At 38.3% G+C, this 19,062-nt stretch overlaps 1 protein-coding gene and 1 pseudogene across 1 annotated transcript; one reads left to right on the top strand and one right to left on the bottom strand.

Annotated features, from left to right (window-relative positions):
- Nucleotides 1-1,299: 1,299 nt before the first annotated feature.
- On the bottom strand, nucleotides 1,300-4,759 carry UTS2B (urotensin 2B). Its single transcript, XM_005857813.1, is given in 4 exon segments — nucleotides 1,300-1,322; nucleotides 1,912-2,005; nucleotides 3,306-3,343; nucleotides 4,642-4,759. Coding segments are annotated over 4 exon segments (273 nt in total).
- Nucleotides 4,760-17,355: 12,596 nt separating this feature from the next.
- On the top strand, nucleotides 17,356-18,636 carry LOC102261713 (annotated as a pseudogene).
- Nucleotides 18,637-19,062: the final 426 nt, after the last annotated feature.

Consider the following 19,062-nt stretch of genomic DNA (forward strand, 5'->3'; position numbering starts at 1 on the left):
GGGTGGGGGCTGGCTGGTTTGCCCTGAAGGGTGTCCTGGATCAGGGTGGGGGTCCCCACTGGGGTGCCTGGCCAGCCTGGATGAGGGGATGATGGCTGTTTGCAGCTGGTCACACACCCTTCAGGGTGGGGGTCCCCACTGGGGTGCCTGGCCAGTCTGGGTGAGGGGCTGAGGGCTGCTTTCAGGCTGGCGGTTGTTGACTGAAGCTCCCAACCGCTCCTTTTTTTTCTCTTTTTTTTATTTTATTCTGGGCCAGCTTTAGCTCTGGCTCTAGCTCTGAGGCTTCGTATCTGGTTTGTTTGCCGTTCTATAATCGAAACAATGTATAACTTCAGCTCTGAGATCCCGGCAGGCTGAAAGCTGGTTTCTAGGGTTTTGTTTAGCTTCTTATTTGCAACATAGTACATAGTTGCTTAGAGTTGCAACTCAGAGGCCGGCAAGTGAGGCGGGGAACGTTGGAGTCTGCAGTCACTGAAGCAAGGAAGCCTCATGTTCGCTTCCAGCTGCCTGGCTGCCGGCCGCCATCTTGGCTGACAGTTAATTTGCATAAGGATATGCTGATTAGCCAATGGGAAGGGTAGCGGTCGTACGCTAATTACCATGTTTCTCTTTTATTAGTGTAGATTATACACAAAGCATCAATAATGATTCTATCAAAATTTCTTTCATATTATTCACTTGCTCAAAACTTTCCAGTGAATTCCCTATGATACCTATTTAAAGCGGAAGATTTTAAAAATCCTGAAGGTTCTCTCCATTCCATCTTTCAGTTCATCTTCTATCACTCTCCTTCAAGCATTAGCTAAGTGACTTAGTAGTTGAGTTATTTTCAGCATATAATTTAACCCCTCTAAGATGTAATTTTCCCACCTATAAAATAAGCCTCATAATAGCTATCTTATGGTGTTTATGGTGAGAATAAAATCATAATTATAGTAATAATGATTAAAATGATAAAAGATTTTTACATACTACTTACTGTACTAGTATGTTAGATATTAGTTTAAATGCCTTTCATATATTAACTTATCAAATCCTCCCAGTGCTCTCATGAGCATTATTATTATCATTTGAATTTGGAGCAAAAAAAAAAAAAAGAAGAAGAAGAAGCATAGGAAGGTATATAATTGCCCAAGGTCACATAGGTAGGACATCTCAAAGTTGTTAAAATTTAAACCCAGGTAGTCTATCTCTAGAGCCTATATGCTTAGCCATCACATTTTAAAATATTAAAATATAAAATGTCTGGTATGTGCTAAGTGTTTAAATAATATTAGTTCATCCTCTTTCCTTGTAAAACTAAGTTTTTACAGAAGTGAAATCTGGGAAGAGAAGAATGAGTAAAAATAAAATATGCCTTAGGGAATCTTATTTCATCCCATGAAAAGAGGAAACATACATACATTTTTTCAAATAAAAGAACTAATTCAGCAAGAAACAAGAATTTCCCAAGAAATGTTATGAAAAGTTACAGGCGTCCAACAGATGAGTCTTTCTAAAATTAAATGTTATGAATCAAGCCTTGGTCCAAGCATTAAGCAATGAGGCTTGTCCTTATTTATATGAAATGCTCTAAAATTCTGAATTGACTTAAAACTATATGATTTCTTTTTGTAATCTTCCTAGTTTCAGTGTTTAAGCCAAAATAGCAAGAGTAGGCCACAATTTTAAACAATAAGGGTCTATTTCCGCTTTAACCTGGAATGTGTGACCTTGCCACCCACTGTTGTTAACATGACAAAGCTCAGATACATTCATAGGGGAACACTTTCATTGGAATCTTTTTTAAAAAAATATGAGCCTTGATCTTGATCAGAATTAAGAAATGTCAGCTTAATTTCTTCTCTCTTGGAAATAATTGCAAAAGTAATCTTTTAGAAGTCAGGTTTAAACTTTGAAATGAAAACTTACCTTGTTTATCAGAATGGGAAGAAGCTAGACCAGATATAGCATAGGACATCTCCACAACTTTTGCCTCCATGAGTTGTTCTTTTAGCTTTTCCAGCTGTTAAAAATCAAATATGATCATTATTAGTCTTTAATAGCAACCATGCTGTTTCTCTTGAAGGAGAGGAAGGAAATATCAAGACAGGAAAAAGAGAAGAAAATATGAAAGAAAGGAGAAAAAATAAACTGAAAAGGAAAGAAAAATAATAAAAGAAAATAAAAACAAGAATTAAATAGAAAGAAGAGGAAACTTGTATTGAGAGACTGTCTGGTAAAGGTACATGACTCAACAAGAAATCAGAAGAATCAGGGTGAGGGTGAAAGAAGTCCACTCTAGATTTAATTAACCCTTTGAGTGCCAACCAATATCCTAGGAACTATGCTAAAATTGCCAAGGCATTTTTGCTGATTTTACAGCAGTTTAGGGGAAAAAAATTATGATAGCGCTCCAGGCACTTTTGGCGAAAGACAGGAAGAGCGCAATCGTGCTCCCCGGCACTCTAGGGGTTAATAGGGAGCCTGTAAACACAGCTTGTGTAGTTGGACTTGATTTTGTATTACTTATAATGAGCAGTCCTTTTCCAAGGAGCTCCAAAGAGTTATGTGAATACTTTGATTTTCTCAAATATTTGTCCTTTCTAACAGGAAGAGAATAATATTTTCAGGTCTTAGAGTTTCTACCCAGAATGCAATCCATGTGAATTTTTTGTAAACTGTCTAAAAGGCCTGATGACAGAACTACAAAGGAGAGTTCAGCCTGGTCTACTTTGTCCTTGCTGAGGGCCATAAATCTTTCTCCCAAACAGCCACACAGTTTATAGATTAATGGATTTGCATGCAGTGGTATTTGAAAGAGTTTGGAACTAATCAAACCCAATGATTTTCAAATTTTCTTCTTAGCATTATCAAGGAGTGGGGCAATAGGATTGCTAAAGGGATTCCTGTCAGGAGGCCAAATGGAAGTCAAGAAGGCAGCAATTCAGGCCCCTGAACCAGCTGCTACAAACAAAATACGTTTTATACGTTTCATTTTTCTGGGACCATATAAAATTTTGTTTGGGAAAATGTATTTCCAATTTCTAAAATAAAAATAACTTTTGAAAACCACCAATCTAATTTTAACCTCCTATTTCACAAATGAGGATAATACTTAGGTCTAGAGAATTTTAATTTGGCCACAGTCTCATAGTTAGAAAATTGGAGAGGTAGAACTAGAATCCAGATTTCTAGACATTTTATCGCATGATGACTTCAACTGTAAGTTTTACATTATAGTATTGATAATTTTAAAAACTGTTAAAAGAAATTGCCTTATAGTTATTATTAAAACTGAGTACATAAGTATTTCACATTCTCACCTGCTCAAATTCTTTCAATTTGTTAGCCAATTCTATATCTGCAAGACACATTTGTCAGGTGAAAATTTAAATTGCAAATAATATTTAATTCACTGCAGAACACATAATCAGGTTTTTATGTGGAAGGGAAAGTTAATTTTTATAAGATTCATAATATAAAGTACCCAATAATTTTTCAATGTCTATAATATTGAAATGCAATCACTTAGGTCATGAGAAAATATCTAATTTCTAACACTAAACATAAATTTTTCTAAAATAGACAACAGGGAAATTCTTGTGAAGGGATTAAGCAAAACCAAACAACAACAACAAAAAACCCCTAATAGACAACAGTATAGTGACTACCAGAGGGAAAAGGGAATAAATGGTGATGGACGGAGACAATGCAATATACTGATAATGTATTACTGAACTGTACCCCTGAAACCTATGTGATTTTATTAACCAATGTCACCCCAATAAATTAAATTAAAAATAGAAAAAGCAGACCACAAAGCTTATTGATCAAGAAGGAAATGCCCAAAAATATTAATAGGAACTCCCTCTGCATTGTACATTTTGAGTGTGAATTTTCTTTTTCAGAATTTCATTAATTTTCTGCAATGGGCATAACTTTAAGTTTTAAAACCCTGTATTTTTAAAAAGTATTTATTTAGGTATTATTTTGTCAGTATATTGTCTGTCCCATGAATAGACATTTAAAAAAAATAATTCAGATGTTTCCTGAAAAGGTGATATATTGTCATAAGCCACAATATCTGTCATTTCTTGAAGAGTCTGATGCATAATTATACATTGGATTCTCCTCTTCCTCAAAGAAAAAATATCTCAATTGATGTAGCCCTCATTTTTCAATGGGCTCTAATCCAACAATTTCCAAAATTGAAAAAAAAAAAGCTGATTTAAAAGGGTGATAATTTAGCTGTCACAAAACTGCAGTTAATTTGTGATATCTTTAGTGGAAATTTACAAACAGATTTGAAGCATTTAATAATATTCTTGAAGAATTTAGTAAAAATACATAAATATTAACTGTACTGTGGAGGTTTTATATATGAGAAGAAAATATGAGTAGAGATAGTATTTTATAACTTAATGATTTCTGATCCCATTAGGGCCTTCTAACTGAACAAAATAGGATATTAATATTTTTAATAGTGTATTTTTAGCACGAATATAAAACGAGAAAAACACATAAGCTTTCAATGAAGCATAAAAGAAGTAGTTATTATTTTATTTAATATAAGTTAACATTTAGAAAAGAGCAGCTCAGAAGCTAGAATAGATCTATTATTTTTTAATTTATAAAAGCTGTACTTTATTCTTAACTCACCAATGTTGGACAGTCTTTGAAAATCAAAAATTTTATTCAGTGGAGTCAGCAATAGTTCTTCATGATTTGTGTCCTATTTATCTAGAAATAATTCATTTCCTGTAATGATCAACTTCATGTAATGAAACTTCCATTTTCAATCTGTGTCACTGAAATTGTTTCTAATGAAATAGGTTTTACGGTAACTATCAATCTGCATGCTCATAAATAAAAGGAGTATAGAGAGAGATGTATAATGTAAATAAATGGGCTGTTTGAAAGATCATTGAGTGTATATAAACACTCAAAGAGAGATTGAGAGAGAGAAAGAGAGAGAGAGAGAGATGATGCCTGAAGTTGCATCTTAAAGTTTACCTGTGATAGTAAAATTGCAGGCAAATTTTACTTTTTTTCTTTTTCATCTGGTTTTGAAATTCTCTACTATTGTATTTAACATAAAAGTATAAATAGAAAATTATTTTTAAAAGAAAAATATAAATACCATAAGACTTGGAGATTTTACTTTATATACACATCTAAATGAGACGTTTTGTGTTCTGGGGATGGCTCCTACACCATGCAAAGAAACCTTGTGGAAGAGGTGGGATGTGTACTTTTGTCAAATGGAGATCTTTCCATCTTGGGCTATTTACCTCGAAATCCATTCATTGATCAGATACCAAACTCTTTCAGCACTCTAAAAACAGAAATATCACTCAAATTTTCCTAACCATTTTTATTCTGGAGTAGAGATCAGGGCAATAGACTTTATTCAAGCTATAAAACATGAATGTTCAATAATATACCTATCCTATGTAATGAAAGGCTAATATGCAAATCAACCGAACTGCAGAACGACTGGTGGCTATGAGGTGCACTGGCCACTGGGGCAGACGCTCAATGCAGGTGCTGCCTCCTGGTGGTCAGTACGCTCCCATAGGGGGAGCACCACTCAGCCAGAAGCTTGAGCTGGGCTCATGGCTGGCAGGTGCAGCGGTGGTGGCGGTAACCTCTCCCGCCTCTGTGGCAGCGCTAAGGATGTCCGACTGTCGGCATAGGCCCATGGGGAGCAGGCCTTAGCTGGCAGTCAGACATCCCCTGAGGACTCCTGGACTGCGAGAGGGCACAGACCAGGCTGAGGGAACCCCCCGAGTGCATGAATTTCATGCACCAAGCCTCTAGTTAACAAATAATTCAATTGAAATAATAGTTTATTACAAACAAAATGAACTTTTGGAGGTGGCCTGAAAAGAACCAAACCTTTGTATTACATAATTCTATATAATAAAGAGGTAATATACAAATTAACCATCACACCCTCACAAGATGGCTGCCTACGACCAGGCCAGCAGGGGGATTAGTGAGGGACAACCAAACAACTGATCAGCAGGCTGCGTGGGGTGACCAGGCTGGCAGGGGGGCCATGAGGGGCAACCAGGCTGGCAAGGGGGGAGCAGTTAGGGGTGACCAGGCCAGTGGTAGGGGCAGTTAGGAGTGACTAGGCCAGCAGGGAGGAGATGACCTGGCTGGCAGCAGGGGGTAGTTAGGGGTGTCCAGGCTGGCAAAGGGTACAGTTAGGGGCAATCAGGCTGTCACATAGAGGCAGTGAGGGGCAACCAGGCCAGCAGGGGGAGAGGGGCAGTTAGGGGCAACCAGGCAGGCAGGCAAGCAGGTGAGCAATTAGGGGACAGAGGTCCAGGATTGTGAGAGGCCTAAACCGGCAGTCAGACATCCCCCAAGGGGTCCCAGATAGGAGAGGGTGTAGACTGGACTGAGGGGACCCCCCCCCCGTGCACGAATTTTGTGCACCAGGCCTCTAGTTTTATATAATCGTTCTTCCCTCTCTTTTTCTCTTTCCTTGTACCAACTGATAGAGTGTGGGAAGACGCTAGATGAGCGAGATTGATGTTTAGGAATGAGAATATTGTGGTTTCAACTAGAGAAATAGCTCATAACTTTAATAGATTCTTTAAATCATTTATTTTTGTCTACAAAATGTCAGTTAATGAACTTAAGTGGCTAATAAAGTAATAAAAATGTTATTAAAGAAAAAAATGTATGACTCGAGAAAGGGGACAGCATTTTTCTACATTTACCAAACACACTTAATTATTGCTCAGTTCTTCAATTTCCTTTACTTAGTAGAAATAGAAATTATCTGTGAAATCCTGGGATTATTTTTTCTGTTGTGTAATTATAATGTTAATAGAATATCATTGGAACTTTTGCTTAAAATCAATTATACAAAGATCTTCAGTTTATTTTAAGAGAAAGACATGATTATGCAATAATGTAATTTTATTACAGTTGTATATTAAAATGTTAAATAATAATATAAAATATTTTCATTGAAAAGATAAGGTACATTTATAGCCAGATTATAATGAGTATTTGTTTTAGAAAAAGAATTTCTATAAGAGAAACATATATTGCCCTGAATTTAATTTATAAGAATAGGGAAAGGATAATTAGGAAAGTGTAGATTTGAAGCTTTTATTTACTTAATTCCAGTTTACATCTCTGCATATTTAAGTAGAACATTTTTCAAAAACCAAGTTAATATATTTGCCTTTCTTTATAGTTTTGTTTCCAGTGATTACACCTAAATAACTATCCTCACAAATTCTTGCCACTACTTTTTTAAGACAACCATCTTTTACAGGAATCTCTGAAGAAAAGTATTTTCAAGAAATTTAAAGAAAAAAAATCTTCTTTTTTTAAGTTCAGAATGTCAGCATTTATTGATTGCATTCTTTCACCAAGCATGACATTTATTAATTTAAAATAATGTTTGAACTATTTTAGATAAATAGTATATTTCATTTAAATTAAAACATTCACAGTCTATTGGGGATTTTACAGGATCCCACATAGATATGCTGCTTTATTATGACCCAATAAAATATGTTTTATAACATCAGTATATGTTTTTAAAGTAAAATATTGGCTAAGAAAAATAATAGAAAATAAATATTTTTATTCTTCTTTTCACTTTTAGGTTTTTTATTACAGATAGTATTACAGATGCCCCCCATTTTCCCCCTCTTTCCCCCCCTCCACCCTGTGCCCACCCCACCCCAGGCCTTCCAAACACTATTGTATGAATCCATGGATTATGAATATATGCATATATGTTCTTTGATTAATCTTGTTCCGTCACTCCATCCCCTCTCCCCTCTGAAATAGTTTTCTAAAAGATCTAGCTTTGAAAATAAAAAGACCACATGTACTTTAAATACATTTCTATCTTTTAAATAAAAGTTAATATTGATAAAGGATATATTTGAATAAAAAAATACCTGAGTTAGATGCACCTTTAGAACAAAGGATGCAAAGAATGATTGCTTTTGCAAATACACACACACACAAAAAAAATATTGATTCATTACTACTTGAGATGTAGCTGTCTCCTTGCCTGCCATTCTAATATGAAGATTTTTACTGGATATAGACAAGAAATTTTGCCAGAAAGAAACCCAGAAAGCCCCCAAACAATAATATACCACAAAATAAAAGTCCCACAACTGTCTTGGTCAAGGTATTTGCTCGTCCACATTTTGTGGTAGGCATTTGCCCATTTCCAAGGTTATTCGCTGTGGCATGTATTTCTATGGCCTGGACAAATAAAAGTTGGCAAACTGTACATTTGTCTTGCATATTGTCTAACATAGAGAAGAATAATGACCCCAACTTTGTAGTCCATCAATAGACAAATTAGTATTTAAAAAATGTGTTAAACGATTAAAATCAGTCAAATATTTAGTTGCTTTGAAATAAGTGTACATGGAGAGAGGTTCACCCTCGTCTTGAAGAATTTAGATCAGAAAATAACCGAACTAATAACTCAATCTTCTCTATATACATAGAATGAAACTGAAATCAAGGGGGTGCCAGACAGAAACCATTCTAAAATGTTGCTAGTGATATATGCATCTCAATGTGTGGCATTCTGGGGTTGGTCAGAGGTGTAATTTAATTGTAATCGACCAAAATGCTTTAGAGTTGGATTTTCCTGTATTTCCCATACACATAAAATCAGAATTTAATGTTACCATTAATCAATAGCTCAAGTTTGCAGAATTCTCTGTGAATGCCACATTTTTCTTCACACATTTACACTGTTAAGAACATTGAAAAGTCTCATTATTTTACTGAAAAACAACAACAACACAACAACAACAACAAACAATAGGGGCCTACCAAATGCAATGACTTTGACTGGTCAAAGACAAAATGTGAGTGCCCTAGATAAAATCCAAAATGATTGATTCCAAGACTTGTATTTAGGTTTTTCAGACAATTTGTTTCTTAATAGGGAATGTCTATAAATAAATAACAAGGGTTTATACAGCTTTACTTCTACTGCCAAAAGAACTGCTCTAATTTTCATTGACTTTTAAAACCACACTTGAGACAACATGGTCTAGTAAAGTTGTATTAGATCCAAAAGCAAGAAACAAGAGCCCTTTTCCCAACCCAGTGTCCTATAAACAATATGACATTCTATCTTGGTTCTCCCAAATAAGACCAAAGTAAAGGTTAGCTCCCTCTTTCTGATAAGGAAGTCAGTTGGATGATAGATAGCCCTAGAAGTTCAAGCTGGAGTGAATATCGGAGAGTACTATTTTAACTTACTATTTTTAAAACATAAAGAAATACATAAAATTTAATGAGGTCAAGTTGTTTGCCTAATAAGCCAGCATTAAATCTAGCTCCCCTGATTCTCACATTAAGAGTAATTTTCACTACAGAATGCACTGAACTTTTTAAATAAAGATAAATACAAATTATAATATTACAAGAGCAGAAATGTATTTTCTCTAACTCTCTAGGAACATATTTATAGATGTTACAGACTAAATTATTTCATTTTACATAAGTCCCCTAAATATGTTAGAAATCTGGTAAACACAGTCAATGCATAATGTGGATGTTAGTACCATCCTTCTGAATGTACTGGGTAGATTTCCCCATGTATTATTATCCTCAAAATTCTTCAAACATAACTTTCTATCTTGATGTGTTCTTCTCTGAGCCCCACTTATTTCACAAGTAGTTTACTAATAATTTCATTGAATTAAAATTTTATTTTTCTTTTCCCAGGATGTACTTTTGGGATATGCAGAGATTGCGTGATTGACTATATTACTATTTATACAACCCCCATCTGGAATAGGCATGAGAAAGAGTTGCCATTTGATTAGAAAAAATAAAGTGTTGTTGAAAGTAATTTAGTACAATGTTGGTTAAAGTTAATTTACTTGAGAAGAACAGCATCACAGATTACTTTTAATTGAAAACAGCAATAACTAAAGGGATGTTTGATGATTGAATTATATTAATGCCTTAAAACATGATTGCAATAATGGCAGAAAAATCAAAGTGATGCAAATATGAAGATTAGGATTAATTTACTCACTTGTAGGATTTTTAAAAAATATCTTTTTATTGATTTCAGAGAGGGAGAGAGAGATAGAAACACCAATGTGAGAGAGAATCATCTATCAGCTGCCTCCTGCATACCCCACACTGTGGATCAAGCCCACAATCTGGGCATGTGCCCTGACCAAGGAATCAAATCATGACCATTGAGCCATGCCAGCTGGGCACATCTAAAGGATTTTTAAATTCATATATGTGTACCTTGGATAAGATATAGCCATCAATGTGCCAATTCTAAATGATCATTACGGGTAACAAAGTTAGAAGTCTAAAGCAAAGAGTGGTTGAAAGGATCTTGTTCCTATTAAAAATCTTCTGTGCTAATATGTTGCTGATAGGGGTGGTAGAAATAGTAGGACACTCGTAATGCTAATAGATATTATTAATCACGACTGTTATGTCTTAATCCACCTGACCTGGTTGCTGTGTTGTGACGCTGACCGCCTCTGGGAGTTTGCCCCAGGAATGCAGTCCATTCTCTGATTCTGGGAGTGGGATAAGCTGTTTGCCAGCATAAAAAGATTAACTACATTGTCATTGGACTTCAAGATTCTGCGAGCAGACACACTGACCACATACCCTGCAGCCCTCATCCTGCTATACCCTTCCTCCTGCACGTAGCTTTTCTTCCCTATCCTATATAATAAAAGGCTAATACGCAAATAGACCGAACAGTGTATCAACCAGAACAACCGAACAACAGGTTGCTATGATGTGTGCTGACCACCAGGGGGTGTGTGTGGAACATGGCGGGCATTGGTCGTGGCAGGATGGTGGAGCAGGTGAGTGGGGGTGCCAGACCAAGGCAGGGTACCAGTCTCCTGTCATCAGGGTGAACCTCTGGTGGTTACTGAAAATTCTTTGCTCCTGCACACTGCAGTCCCGCCCAGCACTCGCACCAGCCCCACTCACATCCGCAGCCGGCGCTGGAGCTGCCGCTCACACCTGCTACTGATGCCTGGCACTGATCCTGATCACTGGGCACAATCAGCGGGTGTGAGCAGCAGCTGCTGGCCACGATCACCCCTAAGGGCTTCTCCAACTCCCCCTGCTCCTGAGGGGGTATCAGGGCCAGCAGCCACTGCTTGCACCTGCTGACAGTGCCAGCCCTGCTCACACCACTGCTGGCACTGGCCCCAATCACTCCGTGCTGTCAGCAGGTGCAAGCGGCACCAGTGCTGTCAGCGCATGGGAGCGGCGGCAGTGGGACCAGGGCTGCTGGCAGACAGGGGTCCTGGGACTGCGGCTGGAGGGGCCGGGAAGGGGCGCAGAGGATGGGCCAAGACCCACCCCTGTGCCTACCACAGCCGCACGGCCCACAGTTCCTTTCAAGGTGCACGAATTCGTGCACTGGGCCCCTAGTTCATATATAATAAGCCAACTGCTGGGAGATGTTAGAACAATTTTTTAAGGTGCCATACCTGATGGTCTCTTCTATTGCAGACAATTCAAATGAATGCTTAAAAAAGATTCAACCTTGTCTCTGCTTATTGGATTAGTGGCAACAGGCAGTAATGGACCTGTTGTGTCCAGTGTCATTACCAGACTAAAGGGATCCATTTTCCTGTGAGCACCAAAGCCCAATAAGACACTAACAGAGGTTTGCAGCTAAGAAATAATGGCTTATTTTTTTGAAGGGGCCCCCTCCCACCCTGATATAGGTGAGCTCCCCAATGTTTCCAGGCGATGGGTTACATAGGGTAAACATCATTAATTATGGCGACTAAGGGAATTAGCCATGGTCTGTAGGGTAGGAGTTGTTGATCACTGCATCTGGTCTTGATGTCAGCCATGTAGTCAACCACAGTATCGCTTCATCTGATTTTGCTGCTTTTCTGGTCCTGGAGCTGAAACACTACAGAGGCCTAGATGTTATCTCTACTTTGACTAAAATTCTTTCTCCATTGTCACCAGTCCCGAGGCTTTGTTTCTAAGATTATTTGATGCTGAGACCTGAGGCCTCAATGATTAAGGGAGTAGACATGCAAAGAAGAAGGAGACAGATGAGTCAGGGTGCTGGATGGGGCCAGTTTGAATCAAAGGGGGGAAAAAGGAGAACATTTCATATTAAAGGACTGAAGTTTCTGTGCAGTTATCCAGGTCAAGATGAATATGTGAATGGCTGGGGAATGCTGCAGAGCTCTTTAAAATGGTGGCAAGTGTGCTTCAACTACAAACGATCTGAACAGAGAACAGAAACTTATAAAATGTAATGCATTCTGTCAACATGATTCACTACTGGGAGAAGGGACGGGTTTGAAACTCAGTTAATGACAGGAAGAACCTAATCTATATATATCATACCTGCTCATTTCACTAAAAGCAGGCATTTCTATGCCTGCCCATGCACTCAGCACACATACACAAGCGTAAAGCAATAGCTAGGAACGTAGATCATTTGGTTAGATTTTCATAATTTGTTGTTTAACTTCCTGATTTCAAGAGTAATTTAACCTCAAACTAAGACTGAGAGCATGCAAGGCAGGTAAAATGCCTTTCATTTGAGTAATTTAGAGCCAGATGGAGGTCTTCCTGACAGCGATGTTATTTGCAACCAACACTTCATTTTAAACAAACAAATAGATTAGAGTTGGGAAGAGCTCAAATTTGAAATGAATGATAATGGGAACATTAATGTCTCACTATATTGGAGAAGGATGCCTTCATTTTGCTGCAATCAGCACTTTTAAAAATTAAGACTAAATCTAATTAATTCAAAGTTGGCAAATGTCTAGTCAATTATTCTCTTTAATACTTACTTTAATTATGATGGTTTTCTTTTTAAGTCAAAGTCTTTCAGTATATCTCCAATTCCAATTTCATGGCTCTGAAGATGTGATAATGACCTCTAGCCTTGGCATTTACTTCTCCTAAGAGATTTTAGATGCATTAATTCTAACACTGTCTTGGTTCCAAATGCAGCACATGATGATGTTAAAGGGTGCAGTGACTAAACTTTTCACTAACTCATTGCTTTAATAAATTACCCAGATAAAATCTAAACTACATAGCATGCTATTCAAGCTTGTTTTTCCTTCACAGGCCAATTTTTCACTCCATGTCCTTGTGGGCCAGTCACATTAGACTTCCTTTTCAAATTAATTTATTTTTCAATTAAAGGTTGGCATGCAATATTATATTACTATCCTGTGTACAACACAGTGATTAGACATTTATATAACTTATGAAGTGATCACCCCCAATAAATCCATATGGAACCATTTATTATTACAATATTACTGACAATATTCCTTATGTTGTACTTTACATCCTTGTGACTATTTTGTAACTACCAGTTTGTACTTGTTGGTCCCTTCACCCTTTTCACCCATTCCCCCCAACCACCCTTCCATCTGCCAACCATTGATTTGTTCTCGGTCATCTATGAATTTGTTTCCATTTTGTTTGTCCATTTTTTTGTTTTTGTTTTTGTTGTTTTTTTAATTCCACATATACGTGAAATCCTATGGCATTTGCTTCTCTCTGACTTATTTCACTGGGCATAATACCCTCTAGTCCACCCATGTTGTGGCAAATGGCAAGATTTCATTAGTTTTATGGCTAAGTAATAGTCCATTGTAAATATGCACTGCTTCATCTTAATCCATTTATCTATAGATGGACACTTATATTTCTTCCAAAAATTGTCTATTGTAAATAATGCTGCAATGAACATAAGGGTACATATATCTTTTTGAATTGGTATTTTGGGTTTCATTGGATAAATAATCAGAATTTGAATTGCAGGGTCATATGGCAGATTTATTTTTAATTTTTTGGAGGAAACTCCATACTGTTTTCCACTGTGGCTACACCAATTTACAGTCCCACTAACAGTGCACATGGATTCCCTTTTCTCCATATTCTCATCAACACTTGTTTGTTGATTTATTGATGATGACCATTCTGACAGGTGTGAGGTGATAGCTCATTGTGACTTTAATTTGCATTTCTCTTATGATTAGTGGCATTGAGCACCTTTTTATATGTCTACTAGAGGCCCAGTGAATGAATTTGTGCACAGGTGGTGTCTGGCCAGCCCACCCTGATGGGGGCCGATCAGGCCGGGCCAGACAAGGAGAGGGTCCACAGGCAGTTAGCCAGCTGGCCTGCCCTCAATCGGGGTTAAGGGGGCTGATTAGGGGCCAGGCCAGCCAAGGGGAGGGGCGGTGGAAGGTTGAGGGGCGGGGGAGATAGGAGCCCTGATCAGGCCAGTTGGCCACTGCAGTGTGTGTCATAGCAACCAGTCATTCTGGTCATTCCAGTCATTCCGGTCATTCTGGTCACTTGGCTTTTATATATATAGATTGGCCATCTCTATATCTGCTTTGGAAGAATATCTATTTGGGTCTTCTGCCCATTTTTTAAACTGTATTTTTGGGGGGGGTGTTAATTTCTAAATATATCCTTTGCTTTCTCCACTAGCAGAACTTTGTTGACATATCTCTGTATACCCGGACTCCTTTATTACACCAGCATTTTACCTTCTCACTCTCAAGCCTTTAATCAAATGATACCAGCTCCTTTTAGTCATCTAGTTTTTTTTTAATCTCTCTCTCCTCTCTTTCTTTCATTACAGTATGTGTTTGTATTTCTATCTCCACTATTAAATTTCAAATACTTTGAGAGCAATTATTGTCATAATCATTTCTGTCCCCATTTGCAAGTATCAGAGTGATTTGAAACAAAAATAAGTGAAAACATATTTGATTTTTAATAAATAGTAACTGAAATTTCTGATAATTTAAAGGCAAAAATGAGATAATGTTCTTAAATTTGTTATCTGGTTTTAAAGATACATGAGTGGAAAGAATAATTGCAGTTCTTTATGTTCCTATTTTTCATTGACCCTAAAAATTCAAGAATAAACAATGTCATTGAAACTTGATCCTCAAAGTTTATCACACTACAGTGTTTCAAACCCTTCTGTCATTTAAATATACCTTGATGCTCTCTTATTATTTATTTAATAAGTTATTTAGATTAGCTTTTTAAAAAATACATATTTTTATTGATTTCAGAGAGGAAGGGAGAGGGAGAGAGAGATAAAAACATCAATAATGAGAATCATCCATCAGTTGCCTCCTGCATGACCCCTACTGGGGATCAAACCTGCAACCAGGGCATGTGCCATGACCAGGAATTGAACTGTGACCCCCTGGTTCACAGGTCTATGGCTCAACTACTGAACCATGCTGGCTTTTTCAAATCTATTTTAAAAATTCTATCAGTATGAAAAATGACAAATCAGTATCATTTGATAGACAAAAATATATACATATGATGAAAATAGTATAATTACAAGTTAAATATTAAAGAAAATATAAAAATAAGATATAAAATATATTGATAATAAATCTAATAATCCAAAATGAAGAAATGAGAATAAATTACCCAATGACATGGTAATGTTAAATATGAGTCAATAGTTAAGACATTTAAAAACATTAAAGCTCGTGGTTCCTTAATTTAAAAAAATATTAAATATAAATATGATTGTTCAATTTTTAATTTTGCTATTAAATAGCACAAGGAGCCCTAATTTTCATGGGATTTGTCATTTTAAGGGAGGAAAAATAATTCAGATGCCTTATCTGATAAGGTTGGGTACTGATGACTCATTTCCAAACAAAATGACATGCAAGACTTTTGTTCCACAAACTTTTATTTCAGGAAATCTGACGCAATGTCTTGAATTTTTTTTCTGTTATATTTTAGTTGATGTTGGAAAACGTTGAGAAATAAGTTCCTTATCCATGACCATTTCCATTCTGGAAAAAAAGCCTGCAAAGACCTTTTATTAAATCTTTTATTTGTTTCTTCTTAATAATCAAATTATTTTACCAAGTTTTTCTCATGAGTGTATAACCAAATAAATTGTTCAACTAAAAACACATTTTCAATATTGATTGTATAAGACAGATAATGAAGTTAGAGTATTTGTTTCTAGAGCCCTTAGTATACATGGTAATATTATATAGCAAGGTTATTATTACCTTTTATTGAACAGTTAGCCCATGCCACGCCTTGTTCTATATATAGTATTTTACTTAATTCTCACAACGGTCCCTCACAATTATAATTTGTGTGTGTGTGTGTGTGTGTGTGTGTGTGTGTGTGTATTTTTTCACCTTTTACCAAAAAAATTAAAAAATAAATAAAAAAAAATTGGTGGATCCAAAAGTGAAACCTAGATCTAATCAATTGCAGAGGCACACTTTTAACTCAAGTTGTTTTTGCTCATAATTGGGGAAAAGTGAGTTGGAAAACATTAACTCAATAACAGATGCCCCAATTTTAAAGAAAATTTACAACAAATATTTTAATTTCACATATTAAAGAGCAATCCTTTTTGATCACTTAATCTGTATTTCAATTATAGCATATAAAGATTTCAATTTTGTAAATGAAGACAATATCAAGTTGTAGTACAACTAGAGGCCCAGAGCACAAAATCTGTGCATGGGAATGGGGTGTCCCTCAGCCCAGACTGGGCACTCCCGCAATACGGGACCCCTAGGTAGAGTCCTTAGACCTGGCCAGCAGTCAGGGCCTATTAGGGCTTTCCTTCCCAGGGCTGCCAGCAGCTGGCCCCGCCCCTGCCGCTGCCACTGCTTGCCATCTGTGCATCACTGCCACCCCTCCCCTGCCACCAGTTGCCTCCCTCTGCGGGTGACAGGCATGGGATGCGATCGCTTGACTGGCCTGGGCCTCCCTCTGTGGGGCGATTGCTGGCCATCCCCACACACCTGCCACAGTGTCGCTGGCCGGTGTGGGGCCTTCTGTGGGGCCATCGATCGCAGGGTCCCCAGATTGATCGCCCTGCAGAGGGAGGCCCTGCTCACCCGCCGCAGCGCTGCCAGCTGGGTGGCCTGAGCCTACCTCTTTGGGGTGATCATGGGGCGTGACAAGGCCCCCTGTGTGAGTATGTCATAGCATGGTCATCCGGAAGGTCGTCGGGATGGTCATTCTGCTGTTCAGTTGTTCAGTCGATTTGCCTATGATGCTTTTATTATTATAGATTTGCAGATAGCACTAAGATTCAGTTGCATCTTAACTCTCATAATGAGTGACAAGAAAAGCACAGAAAGCCAGGGTCCATATACAGTGAATCCATGCTGACTCAAATACATTTGAATACTTACTTCCTGGATCTATTAAGCACTTAGGCTGTTTTCTTCCAGTAAGTAGAAAAATTGAGAGAGATGCTACCACTGCTGCCACCGCCCCTACTAAGGAGGCTGCTGGTGAGGTGAGCTCTGGTCCCTCTGCCCCAGCCAGAAAGCCAATCCAATGCTGGATCTGGTGGTGGTGCCCAAGGGCTCTCTGGGGAACAAGCAATGGAAATTCATGCCGAGAATTTCTCTGGCTCAGGCAGTAGCCATTCTTCAGAAGCACTGTCCCAACATTTAAATGCCCATGTTCTCTACAGTGAACAGTCTCCTCTAAGCCATGACCTCATCCTTAACCTGAGAGAGGATGGGATCAAACTACTGTCTGATGCTTTCAATCAGAGACTTAAGGTGATTGAAGTATATTATTTGACGAAAATAAAGTTAAAATATTGTGGGATACATTTTAACTCTCAGGCCATAGCTCCCACCATGGAGCAGATTGACCAGTCTTTCAGTGCAACCCATCCTGGAGTGTACCACTCCACTGACCAGCTCTTCCGCTTCAACTTCAGAGAACTGTCTTCCTCTTTTCAGTTAGACTTGCAGACAGAGGCACCCAAGTATGAGCCCAATGTTGCCCATGGTCTGGCTTCTCTCCAGATACCCCACAGAGCAACTGTGAAATAAATGAACATCTACAGTGGAAACAGCCTACAGGAGACCAAGGCTCCCGTGATGACCCCGAGCTGTTTCCTGGGCACTGTGTATGCTGAGAGTGTAGATGTTCTTTGAGATGGAACTAGACCCTAAGGTTTATGACTTTGCCTACTTGTTGCAGGTTGTGGACCTGGCCTGTTAGCAGATGCCAAGATGTGGGTATTTGAACATTCAGTGTATTTTGGTGATTCTTGCCAAGACATTCTTAGCAGGCTTGGTTCTCCACACAAGGTCTTCTATAAGTCAAAAGACAAGATGAACATTCATTCTCCTTCCCCTCTTAAACAAGTTCCATCCAAGTGCAATGACTACATTGTAAACGACTTCACTCTCAGAGTGGACATCCTCTTTGACTCAAATACACACAAAGTGAAGAAGTTTGTCCTTCACACCAATTATCCTGGGCATTATAATTTTAACATTTATCACCGTTGTGAGCTCAAGATCCCAATAGCCATAAAGAAAGAAAATGCAGATGGTCAGACAGAAACATGCACAACCTATAGCAAGTGGGACAACAGCCAGGAGCTCCTGGGTCACCCTGTGGAGAAGCCTGTTGTCCTTCACAGGTCCTCCTCCCCAAACAACACCAACCCATTTGGCTCCACATTTTGCTTTGGTCTTCAGCTGATGGTCTTTGAGGTTATGCAAAATAACCACATTGCCTCAGTGACCCTGTATGCGCCCCCCACCCCCACCCCAAAGACCTGGTGGCCATCTGAAAACAGCAGAGCTTCCCTAGGGACATCACCACCCAGTTCTCCCATGGAACTGTGCATCGCATCCTGCTCAGGGGACCTTCATGTGACACCTGTGGGTTTTCTTGGACACCTTGCCAGTGTTAAAGGGCTGTTGTGATGTTCTGAGATGGAGCTCAGGCTGGGTGCTCTGCCATGGGGTGAGAGACCCAGCTATTCTTCTGTCCATCTTTAGCCTGGTGGTGCCAACAGGGAACACAGACTGTATAAAGAAGCACAAACTTTGAGCCTTGATATCTGGACCCAGGAGCTTTCGACCAATACTTAAGGAGGCAGGGTTTTGTCTCTCCTATCCCACACACATTGGGAAACTTGGGACTCTCTGTGGCTGGGCATACAGGCACCCAGGACAAAGACAATGCCCTGTCTTTGGCCCAACATTGCCACATGACCTTTAAGGCAAGCAGGTA

The sequence above is a fragment of the Myotis brandtii genome, unplaced genomic scaffold (genome assembly GCF_000412655.1).
Source record: "Myotis brandtii unplaced genomic scaffold, ASM41265v1 scaffold1135, whole genome shotgun sequence".
Lineage (NCBI taxonomy): Eukaryota > Metazoa > Chordata > Mammalia > Chiroptera > Vespertilionidae > Myotis > Myotis brandtii.